At 41.4% G+C, this 15,831-nt stretch overlaps 2 protein-coding genes across 2 annotated transcripts; one reads left to right on the plus strand and one right to left on the minus strand.

The window, feature by feature from the left end:
- Positions 1-2,444: 2,444 nt before the first annotated feature.
- cdc123 (cell division cycle 123 homolog (S. cerevisiae)) lies at positions 2,445-10,906 on the minus strand. The gene is made up of 13 exons (XM_069700141.1): positions 10,808-10,906; positions 10,476-10,547; positions 9,641-9,704; positions 9,224-9,256; positions 8,315-8,410; positions 7,927-8,033; positions 7,391-7,442; positions 6,275-6,350; positions 5,541-5,663; positions 5,209-5,237; positions 4,962-5,066; positions 3,887-4,024; positions 2,445-3,154 (listed from the first exon to the last, which is right to left on the minus strand). Exons 1-13 carry the CDS (start codon positions 10,879-10,881, stop codon positions 3,101-3,103), a joined length of 1,023 nt encoding a protein of 340 aa, XP_069556242.1. The 5' UTR covers positions 10,882-10,906; the 3' UTR covers positions 2,445-3,100.
- A 613-nt stretch (positions 10,907-11,519) lies between these two features.
- nudt5 (nudix (nucleoside diphosphate linked moiety X)-type motif 5) lies at positions 11,520-15,726 on the plus strand. The gene is made up of 10 exons (XM_069700116.1): positions 11,520-11,572; positions 11,932-12,004; positions 12,529-12,596; positions 12,694-12,746; positions 12,824-12,931; positions 13,578-13,673; positions 13,913-14,014; positions 14,562-14,570; positions 14,655-14,708; positions 14,809-15,726. The coding sequence occupies exons 2-10, from the start codon at positions 11,948-11,950 to the stop codon at positions 14,916-14,918; spliced, it is 657 nt and encodes a 218-aa protein (XP_069556217.1). The 5' UTR covers positions 11,520-11,572; positions 11,932-11,947; the 3' UTR covers positions 14,919-15,726.
- Positions 15,727-15,831: the final 105 nt, after the last annotated feature.

Consider the following 15,831-nt stretch of genomic DNA (forward strand, 5'->3'; position numbering starts at 1 on the left):
CATTTAGGATCCCTAAAGGCGTCAGCGCGGCTCAGCACAGCCACGCGGGGATCAGCAAGGGGAACCCCCCCCCCCCAACAAGCTGCAGATCCACAATCACCTGGGTTTAAGTGACCGCATAACACCTGGGTTACAGAGATTGGGTCAGCAGGGGAGCGGTGATCCACCGGACTCTTACAGCTGCAGGGGCTGAGGTCAGCTCAGGCCGGGGAACTGCTCTCACGACACCTCCCACTTCTGGCTTTGTTAACGTTTGTGTGTGTGTGTGTGTGATACTGTAGGGAGACACAGACGGAGGGAGGAGGAGGAGGAAGAGGAGGAGGACAGCGTGTTGCAGCCTCAGCTGCTCATGAGTATTCCGGCTGCAAACTACTGCAGCTCTTCCTCAGCAGCAACCATGGGGAAACTCCTCTCCTCCCTCCTCCCTCCTCACCCTCATCCTTTACTCTGAGTCAGCAAATCTGACCCCCTGCCTGATGAAAGATGATTACCCAGCTGCAAAGGGAGGAGAAGGAGGAGGATGAGGAGGACGAGAGGGGAGCATCAGAGAGATGGTGACAAAGAGGATGAAGGTCAAGGAAGATGAAGGGGCACTTATTGCGTGCGGCTTGACGCATACATTTCAAACAGGAATAATGCAGCTGGCTTCGTTAAGAGGAGCCAAAGGTTTTTTTTGTTTTTTTTTCTGAATGGCTGAGTACTTGATATCCACATTTGTAGAGTTTCCGACCATTTCACGCTGCCAATCACATTTGTGTCCGGTAAATGACCCACTTCTTCCCACAGTACCGAGTACAGCTCCCCGCGTTGTGACGCGCTGCCACAGTTTACCCGAAACCTGCTCAGATTTACAGGACAAAAGGTTTTCAATCAGTTTGTGCAGATTTCTGTAGCCACTGGTGACATGTTGTTAAACTGAGCAATCAGAAATGCATTTCATATCTACCACAGTCTCAGTGCAGCTCAGGTCACAGACACATGTTAATACTAAATATACTTAAACATTGCTGATGGCTGAATTCCATTTAGCTGCTGCAGCTTCAGATCTCTGTGTTTTTGTATCACCTGTATTTTTCCAGATATCTTTCAACATGATCTTACTGGTTGTCGTGCAAACACTCATTTTCTTCTACATTTCATTTAGCTAAGCTCCTTTTTATTTCCACATTAACCACCTTTTAATTTACTTTTACTGTCCCCACATTTTTGTGTGCTTCGCGTTGATTTAATCTTGCTTTTGATTATTTATTTAACTGCTTTTATATCTTATTTCTCTTTATGATCAAGTCTGTTTGACTTTTTTTTTTTAATTGATTATGCATATTGTTCAACTTCTGTTGTGTTTAAATGAGCTTCATAAATAAATCTGACTTGTTTGACGAAAAGACTGCTCGATACTTTCTGCTTTTATCTTTTTAGTGGAATGATTTTATTCTACCATTGAGATCATTTTTGTGTCTGAAAAAATATTTTTAGGTTGAAATAAATTGCAGATCCAGAGTTAAAGTGTATGAATAAGCTAATAAATAAGCAACTGAAGGTCCAGACCAAAATAAGGTAAGTATGAAATCTTTCTTAGTCACTATGAAATTGATTTCGTTCATATAGTCATTTGATCCATTATTATAATCAAAATTATGATTAATGCAGCTATAAGTTACAAGAAAATACAGAGCTGCCAATTTATTAGGTACACATACCTGAAACTAATGCAATTTAATACAACAGCTGCCCAATAAAACAGAAGCTCCAGACTGGTGTTTCTAATATTTTGTCCACTGGGGTTTTACACAGAAGCCTCCAAAGAGACCATAAAGTTGAATCAATGCCTCTCTTGAACAATTTCATTGAAAACTAATTAAAACTGCAAAGACAGTGGGATTCGCGAGCCGCTCTGTGACATCAAACAACATTCAGTTTCAGGTTGGTGTCCCGAATAAACTGGATATCTTTTCAATTATTCCGTCGGAGATTGAGTTCATAATTTGCTGGGCACATAATAAAGCCCATTAAAGAGCAGTGATTTAAGTCACTCCTCTAACAACTGTTAGGTTTTTCTTCTGCACATTGATTCCCGCTCAGCCTCAAACCAGGAAACCTTCTCGGTGTCTGGTTGGCGTGTTTACAGCCAGGTTTAATTTTTATAATGATGATTAACGTGAAATATTCGCACAATTTCTGCCGCGCACAGCGTTTCCTGTCCACAGCGGTTCACCCCGGGAGCTGTAACTCTCATCACACCCACTCTTTCCGTCTCCCTGTAATTGCTCTATCAATCCAGTGAAGAAAAAAAACAAAAAAAAAACAATAAAAACAAAAATGAACTGGCCTGCGCCGCTATCGCACATCTCATTTAGCTCCCAGCGTAATGAGAGCCGTTGCGTAAAAAGCACAATCAATTTCTAATGTCCTAGTTTACAGCACCCACCAGACTGACGGCCGAGTCGATACACGACAAGAACTTTAATGGTGTTTATACGGAGCAACAGTCTACAGGGATGCATGATGGGGGGGGGAAAAAAAAAAGCAAAAAACAGGCCTCGAAAAGAGCGCCTGGAGAGGCCGGGAGCGATGAGTGTGTCAAAACCACTCAGAGGAAATTGGCAGGGAGAGATGGAGGAGAAGGGGACGGCTGCAGAGAAAAATTAGAGCTGACTCGGTGATGAAGAGCGTTAGTGTTAAATAGAGAAGTTCATCAGACTTCAAACACACCAACACAAAGAGGCACGCGTGTGCCGTCTAGTTCATTTTAAACTCAGGGACACTATTTAGGCAGCAAAAAAGATACATAAACTATTATACACACTTATTTTAAAGTATAAAATGCAGCCATTCTTTACAGTGTTGGTGATTACAGCCACAAAAAACGGAAATAACCAACCGATCGATACTGCAGAGGGCCTCTGTCAGAATGTCGGAGGCAGAGTTTGAATAAATCCTCGAGGAGCTGTTTACATGATCCGCTAATCTAACACGTTTCATTAAACTAACATGAGTGAGGCATTAAGAAGAAAAGAAAAAAATAGGAGCTCAATCAGGACAGAAGGTGAAGAGTCCCTTCATGCAGACGACATTAAATGCAGGGCTGATGACACTCATGTCACAGTGGAGCATTCTCCTCCTCTTCCTCAGACTCTTCCTGTTGGCTTTTCTTCTGTGGGAAGGAGAGAGGGGATCACCTGGCTTTACAAACCTCTATTTAAAACTCAATCATTTCTCATGTAAACATCACAGAAGCAGGGTTAACAGCTTAAAACAAAAAGGAGACATCAGAATCATTAAACGTATGCGCATACATTAGTGCATTTATTTATTTACAATATAATATAGGACTTATTTAATTAAATGTGTTACTGGCTTATGTTCAGGGTGAAAACTATACAAGTATCATGATACTAGAGCCTGACCCATTATAAGTATTTTTAATAAATAAATTCTCCTTGAAGTTTCAGTTCACTGATGTGCCTCCATAACATGTCTTTGTCTCAAGTGTCAAAAGTGTTTAATAATCTAATATCTAACGAAAGACAGGATTATATTCACATATATGAACCGGCAGGAAACTAATAAGAAGGAGTGACTTTAGTGAATGACATCATAATGACTTTGAAGTTGAATGGGAGTCTATGGAGCCGGAAGCTTTTTGGCGCTTGGTGTTACACTTTGTGGCACTTCCACATTGGCCTCACTTGTCAGACATGTAGGCTACGCCCACTTTTAGATACAGTCTACAATGGCCAGACAGGAACATCTTGACTAAACACCATTTAATACCAGTCTAGTTGATCATTTCATTCATTGTGGTGTCTGAATGACTGACAAACAGGCTCTGAGAAGCAGGTCAGGATGAGGATGTGACTTTAAGCATAAATGGCGGAGTACCAACCAGTTTGAGGAAGTCGATGAGTTTGTAGGCGTCCTCTCCGGTGGACAGGTCAACGAAGTCCCGCGGGATCCTGTAGCTCAGACAGGGACTCGGCTGCACCGTCACCTCACTGGTGGTGCAGCGGAACGCCGGACCTTCCTGCACAGGTGGAAAGACAAGCTGAGTCTCCATGTAGCTCCCAATATATATAAATTCCAAATATATATATATATATATAAATAAGTTTATATATATATTTATATTCTGTAATATAAATAATATTATTTATATATACCGTACTTTCCGGACTATAAGCCGCTACTTTTTCCCCACGCTTTGAACCTCGCGGCTTAAACAACGATGCGGCTAATTTATGGATTCAACGGGTTTGGAAAGGCTGGACTGCTGCGTGTTGAAGAGGGCAGCATGAGCTCAGCGGGGAATTTGCCTCCGGATGAAAGTAACGAGAGCGACGATGAGAACGATCCAACATCGGATGAAGCAATTCTGAGGCTGTTCAACTCCGACACCGAAGGAGATGACTTCAGTGGCTTCAGTGCACAGGAGGAGGAAGATAGCGACCAATGACTTTCTTGGTAGGCTACTGTTTACCGCTCATTTTTTATTTTTGTTACAAGCCGTGTTTCGTTAAAGCCTGTGTAAAGTTCATTTGTTTCAATGTACCGGTAGGCACCTGCGGCTTATAGACATGTGCGGCTTATTTATGTTCAAAATAATTATTTTTTTAAAAATTCAGTGGGTGCGGCTTATATTCAGGTGCGCTCAATAGTCCGGAAAGTGCGGTGTGTATATCAAAAAATATATATAAATAAATATATAAATAAATATATATAACACTTTTTCACACAGGGCCATGTGGGTTTGGATTTTTTTTTTCTCCCTTAATAATAAAAACCTTCATTTAAAAACTGCATTTTGTGTTTACTTGTGTTATCTTTGACTACTATTTAAATTAGTTTAATGATCTGAAACATTTAAGTGTGACAGACATGCAAAAAAATTGGAAATCAGGAAGGGGGCAAACACTTTTTCACACCACTGTATATAAAATGTTTGGACACACGTGAGGGCTGACCTGCTGCTGAGAGATTTCTCCTCCAGATGTCAGCTCGTCCCAGCTGAACAGCTGCGAGTCGGTGACCTCTCCGAACGGGTTGAGGTCGATGAGCCACACCCTCCCCTGCAACACACACACACACACACACACACACACACACACACACACACACACACACACACACACACACACACACACACAGCTCAAAGAGTGGCTTTGAATCAAATTCTAGCATATAGCAGCAGTAGTAATAGTAGTGAGTTACCTGACTGTCTCTGTAGACATCAAACACAACTGTAAAGCAGAAAAAAAAAAACATCAGCATGAAAAATTATTTAACATTTACATCAGCTGGTGTCGTGGAGACAAATTAAAAGAAACTGTTAATGCTGCCTGAAATGAAATATTAAAATCACATTAAAGCAAAGCGTCATTAATCTTTCTCTGTATTTTCCCCTGCCGACCCATTTTTAACAGGAAATATTTCAGGACTTTCGAAACTAAAATAAAAAAAAGTAAAAGAAGTTCTGAAATGATAGATATTGTAAACAGTAAAAGTAAAAGAAAAAAACACAAAGAAAACAGGCTGATGCTCACAGTCTTCGTCCAGGAAGTTGTACTGGATGTTCTGGCTGAAGAAGTCCTGTATGGCCTGACAGATCTGGTCCTCCTGCTTCAAGACGTGCTGGTAATACTGCGTGTAGTCTCTCTGGGAGATCGCTGAGAGATCACACAGATGCACCATCAGTGGACCTCAAATAGAATTTTATAATTGTTTCTAAATTAGCCTGCTGAATAAATGTGCTGCTCAGACTTCGTTCCCCCCGTCTCACACATGTTCTGGAAGAACAGAGCTCCACTCGTTTCCATCTTCGTCCAACTACGTGGCTGATTTGAGTCTTTTTGGTTTCCAACATGCTGGATTTTATGTGGTTATCAGCAATTCTGATACTTGTGACAGACATATGATGGAGACAGGATACTTTACAGGCAGGATATTATATCAGTAAACTTCACTGCGAATTGAATCAGTATAAATACCTATAAAACAAAACAAAAATAGACAAATTCCTAATTCGCCACAAGCAGCTCATTTCACAATATGCTCTATGGAATATGTTTTCATATTGGCCAACATATACGCTGATATAGATATCGGTGATAGATCAATATCGGCTGATAAAATTGACCAGCTGATACAATCAGTCAGGCTGTATCCCATGAAGTACTCTCATTCTAAAATGAATGTGGTGCTGGTGTTTCCTAATGTTTGTTGACAAAGCCCCCGTGGAGGGAGGCCGCCGATCTGAGAGTCACGGGGAAGTTATTACCGATCAGTTTGTTTTCCTTGACGAAGCAGCGAAACTCTCCGCCGGGAATCAGCTCGCTCCACTTTCTCAGGACCAGCTGAGGACAGAAGACCACGCAACTGTTACGATGCAGACACCCCACAGCGTGTGGACCATTATGCGATTGTCATTATCATTAAAAGGTACAATTTGTACAAACTTAAACCCCATCGTCGTACGTCAGGTGGCGACAGTGAGTCACTGCATCAAGCATTTAGGAAGTCTGACCTCAGTTATACCAAATAAAGAAGTGCACTAAGAAGAAAATTCAGCACCTGGACTTTTCCAGTTGGGAGCAAAGCGCCTGCAGCACATGCTAATGTTGGCCTGAGACCAGATTGGACTCTGCAGTGACTCACAATCCCATCTTGTGGTACAAAGTGGTATTGCGGGCTGGTTGTATGTTACGTGATGGAGCATAAATGTGACACGCATGGTTTTGGCTGGTTTCTGAGGTTGTGTATTCACTGTTCCTACGGTGGCTAATTTACACACAATAGTCAATAAAGTACATTTCCATTGCCTCAATTTTCAAAAGTCAACTATATATTCCTGCTATTTTCAACTGTTGTTTTGGATTTATCATCTAAAGTGTTATTATTCAATTTCGGTCACAACTTGTTCCTGGAAATGTTTCAAAATAAAAGCCTTGTTAAGAAACGTGTTTCTGTCGACTGAGACACAAGAGTTTTTAATTTGAAACAGATACAGGAAGTGTTGAGTTTGTATTAACAATAACGTTAACAGGGCAAACGGGAGCGGATCAGGAGAACATTTGATATCCTCACTTCGTGCGTCGTGCCTTTGACCAAACGCCAACACTGCTATGTCTTCACACTCTGTGAATAATTTTGGGTCATTTTTGAAGGTTTTTCACCAAAGAAATCTCACATGTTGCCCCTTTAAATTTTCAAATGTTGATTCTACGTTGAACAGTATCAAGAGTAAAACAAGCCTATGAAGTAGTCTGAAATACAGGCTAATGATAATATTAATATGAAACAGTAATATTAAAACACATTTGTAGGCTATTCTTTGAAGTGTCTGCTGCAGCATTAGTGTCTGTATAGTCTTTTTTTTTATGAAAGTTAATAATACCTCATAGTTGATGACTGGATCTGGGGAGTCCTGGTCACTACAATGAAGGAATCTGCACACAGAAACGACACCAATACACATAAATGAACTGAAATCTGTGTTGTGTAGAATCACAGCGGTATGTTCGGGGTATTCACATTACTGTGTTGCTCTCAGGAAGTTTGACCGATATCTAAACAAGTATAGATCCCATCCACAAACACACAATCAACTTTCCCTAAAGGATTTGCACCGCAGTAAATCACTCGCAGCATTGAATATTTGTCACGCAGAGCGGAGCAGCAAATTCTCCAGCCGCCGCTTGTGTTTTACTGCCGATAGAAATCAGCCGGCACCCACCGAACCTGCTTATTTTTTATACTGGTTGTCGTCTAAATGCAAAATGAGCCTTGATGTTGACGTACGTACGTGTGTGTGTGTGTGTGTGTGTGTGTGTGTGTGTGTGTGTGTGTGTGTGTGTGTGTGTGTGTGTGTGTGTGTGTGTGTGTGTGTGTGTGTGTGTGTGTGTGTCGATGCTGTCAGACGGCGGCGCTTACGGCTGCGTGAGGTCGTGGGTGATGAAGTCGGAACTTTTGAAGAGCAGAAATATATCACTGAGGTTGTGACACTGCAGGGAGCTGTTCAGAGCAATCCAGTTAGCATCCTGAAATCGAGACACACACACACACACACACACACACACACACACACACACACACACACACACACACACACACACACACACAGATTAAGTTATGCCTACAGCCTTGCCATAAATAATTCTTATTCTTTGATGGACTGATATTATTTTGCTTTTATCCAACAAATAATTTGCTTACGCTACAAATAAAAAACAAGTCATGTCGAGACACTTTTCTGCTGAACTTAACTCTGCTACCTTCAACGGTTTCATTTGTCATAAAGCAGCTGAATGCAGTGTTTTACCCGAGGAGCGCTCCAGTTGAGTTTGGGGAAGACGCGCCCGCCCAGAGCGTTTATGGCCTCCAGCACTTTAGAGGTGAATTCTGGGAACTCAGGAGCCTGGCGGACACATCATGAAATCACAACTATAATTACTAAATTATTAAATTACATGGATGCCACAAGAATAGAGGTGATGCAATACATGTTTCACAGAACACTATTTAAAGGTCCCATAATGTATAGATTGAGATTTCCATTTCTTTTTGATTATAGCAGATCTAGTCGCTGCATAAATACTGTGAAACTGTCAAAATGTTCAGAGCTGCCATGCAAGATGCTCGTCTTTTGTTTGGGTTCAGTGTTCTGCCCAAGGACACTTCGGCATGCAGACAGGAGGGTCGGGGGATTGAACCGCCGAACTTACGATTAGTGCTCAATCATCCGTCGAGCAACAGCCAACACAAATCTCTCCCCACATCTCAAAGAGTGCATCAAATTATCAACAATATATCACAAGCTATCAAAGAATAACCTGCATGTGACAAAAAATTCAAGAAAAATATTTAAAAAAAAATATTCTTAAAATGCTTTGAAAAGTTTCATATTCGCTCTTTAAAAGTCACTTTAAAAAAAAAAAAATTATAAAAAAAATCTCATCTTTGAGCTCTAACTTGTTCAATACCAACGCGTCACCGAGAGAAAGAGGGAATGATTTGCTTCTATGAAATGCACCGACACCAAGTTACATTGCTTTAATCTGGGTACAGTTTTTATATTCAGCCAACTGTTTTCTGTTTTTCACAGACACGGACATGTCATGAGGTCATAGAGGCAAGTGATGCACTATAAACTTCAGCCTTGTGAAAATGGGGCATGTTTATTTGCTATTAAGCTCACAGACGACACATTTAGAGCATTAAATGCACTTACAGTGACAGTGGTGGTTGTCTCATCATCTGACCACTAGAGGGGAGCAAAAGGTCAGAAACATGATTGGAGGGTAAAAATCAACATAAAAATCAGTTCAAACTGCTGACTGTTGTGAGGTGGATGATGTCGACTTCAGACAGTCAGCATCATCTGCCTCGAATAAGATGACATCACTCCCTTAATGACCGACTTGGAAAACCAATTAGAAGACTTAACACAAGGCTATTGATTTTTGCATTTTCATAGTGATTCCATTACAGTCAAAGTTCAAAGCTGCCTGAGGCCATGATTTTATTTGATATATATATATATATATACTTCTCTGGACACAAGTGGACCCATACCTCATTTCCTTTTAAGGAAATTGGAACTATATGACTGAATAATCAAAAGTTTCCCCCAAAACTGTGATCCTACCTGCACGTCTTCCTCTGCGTCGGAGTCGCTGTTGTTGGTGTGTGTCTGCTGTGTGTTGTGGTCGCTGGAGGGACAACAGAAAGAGGACCGGAGTCACATTTAGAAGCTCACTTATAGGTGCAGACGAGAGGAGATGTAAATACAAACAAGACAAGATAAAAAAATTAAAAAAAACAGAGTATGTGACTGGACTGGTTGTGAAACTGTGGAAGACTTTGTGTGTCTGTGTGTGTTTGTGTGTGTGTGTGTCCATGTGTGTGTCTGAGTGTGTGTCCATGTGTCTGTGTCCATGTGTGTGTCCATGTGTGTGTCTGAGTGTGTGTCCATGTGTCTGAGTGTGTGTCCATGTGTGTGTCTGAGTGTGTGTCCATGTGTGTGTCTGTGTGTGCGTCCATGTGTGTGTCTGAGTGTGTGTCCATGTGTGTGTCCATGTGTGTGTCCATATGTGTGTGTTTGAGTGTCCATGTGTGTGTCCATGTGTGTGTCTGAGTGTGTGTCCATGTGTGTGTGTGTGTGTGTGTCTGTGTGTGTGTGTGTGTGTCTGTGTGTGTGTGTCTGTGTGTCTGTGTCTGTGTCCATGTGTGTGTCTGAGTGTGTGTCCATGTGTCTGTGTCTGAGTGTGCGTCCATGTGTCTGTGTGTCCATATGTGTGTGTCTGAGTGTCCATGTGTGTGTCTGAGTGTGTGTCCATATGTGTGTGTCTGAGTGTCCATGTGTGTGTCTGAGTGTGTGTCCATGTGTCTGTGTGTGTGTCCATGTGTCTGTCCACGTGTGTGTCCATGTGCCTGTGTGTGTGTGTGTGTGTGTGTGTGTCCACGTGTCCGTGTCCTCATACCTCCCAGAGACTACCAGTGTCCCATCGTCCAGTAAATAGTCTATTACATCCTGAGGCAGGGGAAGAATCAGACTGGGGAAGAAGAAAAAAAAGACACGTAATATCACGTCAAAATACATTAATAAGAAAAACACCAAACAGACAGAAGTGGAAGGAAGACTGAGGTCAAAGGAAGCTGCTCTGGACGTGAAGTCTCAGGAGAAGACAGACGGCAGCTCTGTTTTCGTCCGACAGCTAACGTTAGCTGTCGGCTAACACCAGCTGGATATTATTTCAGAGTAACGACAACGAAAACATGTCCTGGACTTTCTCTACAAATAGCAGCTACTAACCTTTTAATCGTATGTTTCTTGAATATCGGGTACCAAACCGAAAACTGACAGTTGACAACTTGCTCCTTCTTCATGCTGCAATATCCTGTAAAGGAAACGTGTCCGTCAGTAAATACCTTCCGAATCCCTGCTATTTTAGAAACGTCTCCATTTCCGATTCAGTATCTTTGTTAGCACTGTCGTAACATTTTTTTTTTTTTTTTGAAGGAATTCAAATTTAATCGGGAAAGTGTCAGGAAACTTGACTTTACTGGCGTAATAATGTGATATATCTGTGTTTTCAGAGGGGAACGACTTTCTGAGGTGCACACGGAGGCGTGAAAAACCCGCTGACTCCTGACATAGATCGTTTGTTAAACAGAGTAACCACTCCACATCTTTAACAAAACCTAAATCAATCGATCTTCAGTCTCACAAATCACAACCCTGCTAAAATTGTCAATGAGCAAAATCAAAACACAAAAGATAGTATTTTAAGAATAAGGGGGTCATTTTTCGTCAAATAACAATATTTACTCAATATTGTGTAAGAAGGTTTTGCATCAAAAATTGTGAATTCTTTTACGTTTTTACTTCAAATATGTTGTGGAAATGACTGCAAAAAAATAATTTAGTGTACTTTAATCTGTCACATCACTGGACGATAATGGCACTGGGTAAAACTACATTTCGGTGACGTCTGCGGTACCAGGAAGTTGCGTCAGAGGGGCTCCTCTCTATTTCTTCACCATCTCTGGCATTAGTTACACACGATTTGGAGTTCACGTGAGTTAAGATTTCGCCTTTTTTGGGGGGGTTACTAATTTACAGGATTATTTTAGGTATAAAGTACACTAGCTACGAGCCTTTGTTGCATTGTAAAGTGTGAAGCAGCTCGCGAAGGAAACCAAGAAACAAAGAGAAAAGCTAAACGTGTAAATGTGACGCTTCGGCCAACTTCGTTGGTTGTAGCAGCTAATTGAGCAACTCATGATCAGAAACTTCTCTTCCAGCGCTCAAACTGCGGCTGAAAGCTCCGGTGTGTTGTTTGAATGCTCAGCAGAGCTCGTAGTGACCATGTTAAACTTTCACTCAGTGCTTTCTGACTCGGCGTTTCTTTCTTCTTCTTCTTTTTTTCTCTCCAGCTGTACAGACTGAAACATGAGCAAACCAGAGGAGCCCAAAGCGACCGCAGCCCCACACATAGTCAAAGAGGAGGTTCGTGCTCTTCACACGTTTCTATCGGAGAGTTTTCACCGGCAGCTGCTTCCAGCTGTTTCCAGCTGCTCCTCTGTGCTCTCACGGTTTCATTGTCCACATCTGCACATTGTAAAATCGTTGAATACAATAGCATTAATAGCAAGAGGGCCCTAAAATAAGATGTGATCACGATATTCTACACAATATGAAAAAAATGCTGGAAAATATTTGACTCTTGATTTCAAGAACATATAATTGTGTTGTAGTTTTATACCGAGGGGCCCAAATTCTTTCTTATTAAGGGCCAACAAGTTATCTGGATGGACAACAACCTCAGATGAATCTCCAACTTGCCATTTCGCTGACACTCTTCCGTGGGACACAAATTCATTCAAATTGGCCTTCAGATTTTCTCCTCTGCTGATTGTTGTCGTTAAGTTTCTGTACTTCCTGTAACTGATCTCTCGTGTTTTTTTCCACGTTTCCTGAACAGTTCGGGGTTTGTTGATCTCAGTGTTTTCACGCTGCTGTTTGTGTTGCAGCTCATGGCAGCAGGGAAATGGTTGAAGCTTGAAAAGACGACGTATGTCGACCCGGCTGGAAACACCAGGTACTGTTCTGTGTCCCACTGATCTCAGCCTTTTAAAAAAAAAAACATCGAGAAATTTCCCTTCTAACTGCTTTCGATCGGTGTTTTTATGGAGCAGAACCTGGGAGACGGTGAAGAGGACAACAAGGCAGACCAACACAGAAGCAGATGGTGAGAGTATCTGTTTGTCTTCCTGCTTGTTCGGTGTGTGTGACAGCTGCTCAAGGTGTGACGCGGTTTTCCAACAGGTGTGGGGATCATCGCTCTGCTGAAGCGGACGCTCCACAAGGACTGCGTTGTCATGGTGAAGCAGTTCCGTCCTCCGATGGGATGCTGCACTCTGGAGTTCCCTGCAGGTCAGAAGGTTTTTGAGACTCTGCTGTGAGAGTTTAGTTTTCCCAAAATAGGTCGGCATGCGCTCTTTGTCACCTGAACATGTGACGAAAAACAAACAGCAACACGGGACACAACGGCACGACAGAAGTACAGTTGAAAGTTTCATTTAGTTTGGTCACATGTTTAATCGACACGTGTGCATGTCAACATATTTTTTGTTTTTGCCTGTTTGTTTGTTTGTGTTGTGGATGTTTTCATGTTGTTTTCTGTGTATTCTTGTTTTTTTGTTTTTTTTATGAGATTGAAAAATCCAGTGAAAAATTTGGCACAAATGGAGCCCCATACTCAGCAGCAGGAACTTTCACCTGGAAACAGGAACCTTTGAAGAACTTGGTTTCCCTCCCTGTGATTCGACCAGAAGAACCAGCCTTGGAGATCTTTTCACGGATGTCAGACTCCTCACCGAACCCACACATGACAAATGTTGGGTCTTAAATTTCACCGAAACACGCACTAAAAACAAAAAGTCCACCTTTACATGTCATGTAGTTTTCATTTCTACGTGTCACAAACAGCTCATGTCTTTGACTCCACTTCCTTCACTGTCGGGTGACGTACTGACGCCATTTCTCCGTTTTCTGACACTCTGAATATTTATTGTTTTAGGATTGATCGATGAGGGGGAAACGGCGGAGGCGGCTGCACTGAGGGAGCTGAAGGAAGAAACCGGCTACAAAGGAGAAGTAGTCGGAGTCACTCCAGGTATCATGAAACACACACACACACACACACACACACACACACACACACACACACACACACACACACCATCACTGTACATTCGATTGCATTAGCAGCGTATCTTCTCTCCTGTATGTGCTGCAGAGGTTCAGGGGTCAGCAGTGTGGAGTTTTTTTTTTTTTTTATCTTTGGAAAATTCAGTGCATGTGATAAGTTTGGTATTTGTATCCATGGTGACAACGGTGTGGCTGTGATTGCAGTGACCTGTCTGGACCCGGGCCTGTCGAACTGCACCACCCAGATCGTCATGGTCAACATCAACGGAGACGAAATGGAGAACATCAACCCGACGCAGCAGCTGGGTGAGAAGACGGGTTCATTCATTCATTCATTCATTCATTCACCTTCAGCATTCATTTGGACGCTCACCACTTCACGTGTTCATTTTCGGACTCGTTCATTAAGTCCAGTCCACTCAGGGCTTCGTGTACTGATCCAGAGTTTCATCAAACTTTGCTGTTCTACCTTCTATGGAACAGATTTCATGTTTATGTCCCCCGTGAGCTGCTGTAGATAATAGTTCCTGTCTTACAGTGGAAACACAGAAACATCGAAGCTTCCTAGAGCAACTTAGGTTTATAGTAATGGTCAAATCTCACTAATAAAGCTGAAACAAGTAGCTGATTAATCACGTAATAAATACATTTTTGCTCAAATTAATCAGCATCAAACTTGATCATCCATAATCATGTTTTTTTATTTTATTTCTCTGTCACTTTTTTTTTTAACAACAACAAAAAAAACTAAAAATGCAGCGGTTCCAGCTTCTCCCATTTGAATATACTCACTGTTTTTCTTCATCTTCTGTGATAGTAAATTGAATATCTTTTCTCTTGTGTTCTTCCACAGGTGACGGAGGTGAGTTATGTCTCTTATATTCTCAGTAATAATCTTCAGTCATAATACAAATCATTTCACAGGACTTTTATCTTCTCTCTCCAGAATTCGTTGAAGTGATTCTTTTACCGCTCGATGAATTCCAGACAAAGATAGACTGTGAGTCTTCAGCTGTTTCACAGAATGATGTCACTGCGACACGAGCATTTCAGACTGAGAGAAAATCCCTAACGTACACTCGGCTGCTTTCATCCCACAGATCTGCTGCAGAAAGAAAAAATTGTGGTGGACTCAAAAGTTTACATCTTTGCCATGGGGATGGTTCAGGCCTTCTTCAAGCCGAGGGAGCTCCCCGTCCTGAAGCAGTGAAGAAAACTGTTCTGGATGAGCATTATTCTTACATAGGACTCCTACACAGGATGGGAACATTTGGACATTGGAAAGGAAATTAAGGATTTTCAAATTGTAATGAGAAATTGTGTTTTTAGACCAAATGTAATCTCAGAAAAAGTTCAATTATAAAATCAAAGTCTTTAGAAATCCATTGATTTGTAAACTGAACCTATGAAGGAGCCTTGTTTACACTGCATGTACTGGACCACGTTTTGCTGCCATACACTTTAAGATTCTGGTGGCCAACAATCAATTGTTTGCACACTTAACACAGAATATGTTTCGGGCTCTAGAATAACGTATTTTAAAGTCATTTCCAGGTTTTTGAGAATATAATTAGTTTCAAAAGTTGCAATATTGTCATTTTTAGCTTAGTGACTGGAAAACATTCCCTAACATGTGCTAACATACCGTTTGGTTTGATTGGAGAAATCCATATCCACCTACTTACCTGTATCTCATCTCTTTAGGATTTTGTCTAAAGGTGCTCTGGGAAATGGAGGAATCTGCTTACTAACGTTGGAGGAATTAGTCCAGCAATTAGTCACATATAACTGCTGCGCTCTGATGACGATAACATATTTGATTGTTGTTTTAACGGTGTTAACAATATGAGATGCCGTTTGTCACTTGTAACTTCAGTGTAATGTACAACATAGGTACTGTCTCGATCACAAGCGATAACTGCTGTTTCCAACCTTGTTATTGTGTAAGAAACTGGACATTGAACTTATACTTACCCTAGAAATTACTGACCAATGAATAAATGAATTGACTCTAATAATTACTTATTGAATATTTGCTTCTGTCTTAAACTAACTTGTAAGCAACAACTGAGGGAATGGTTAAAAAAAAAAAAAAAAATAGAAACCAACTGGCTTTGATATTT

The sequence above is a fragment of the Brachyistius frenatus genome, unplaced genomic scaffold (assembly GCF_029030835.1).
Source record: "Brachyistius frenatus isolate BFR_SWC_R1_liver_20210118 unplaced genomic scaffold, ASM2903083v1 Contig_32, whole genome shotgun sequence".
Classification (NCBI taxonomy): Eukaryota; Metazoa; Chordata; class Actinopteri; family Embiotocidae; genus Brachyistius; species Brachyistius frenatus.

Bases quoted from the DNA above. Each gene is read 5' to 3' on its own strand.
- cdc123 (XM_069700141.1), bottom strand. From the start codon at position 10,881: ATGAAGAAGGAGCAAGTTGTCAACTGTCAGTTTTCGGTTTGGTACCCG. The intron at 9,257-9,640 runs GTAGGATCACAG...GCTCCCCTCTAG, and splicing joins ACGCAGAGGAAGACGTGCAG to TGGTCAGATGATGAGACAAC. The intron at 3,155-3,886 runs GTTGGTACTCCG...TCCTTCCCACAG, and splicing joins TCATCGACTTCCTCAAACTG to AAGAAAAGCCAACAGGAAGA.
- nudt5 (XM_069700116.1), top strand. From the start codon at position 11,948: ATGAGCAAACCAGAGGAGCCCAAAGCGACCGCAGCCCCACACATAGTC. The intron at 12,932-13,577 runs GTCAGAAGGTTT...TTATTGTTTTAG, and splicing joins CACTCTGGAGTTCCCTGCAG to GATTGATCGATGAGGGGGAA. The intron at 13,674-13,912 runs GTATCATGAAAC...CTGTGATTGCAG, and splicing joins AGTAGTCGGAGTCACTCCAG to TGACCTGTCTGGACCCGGGC.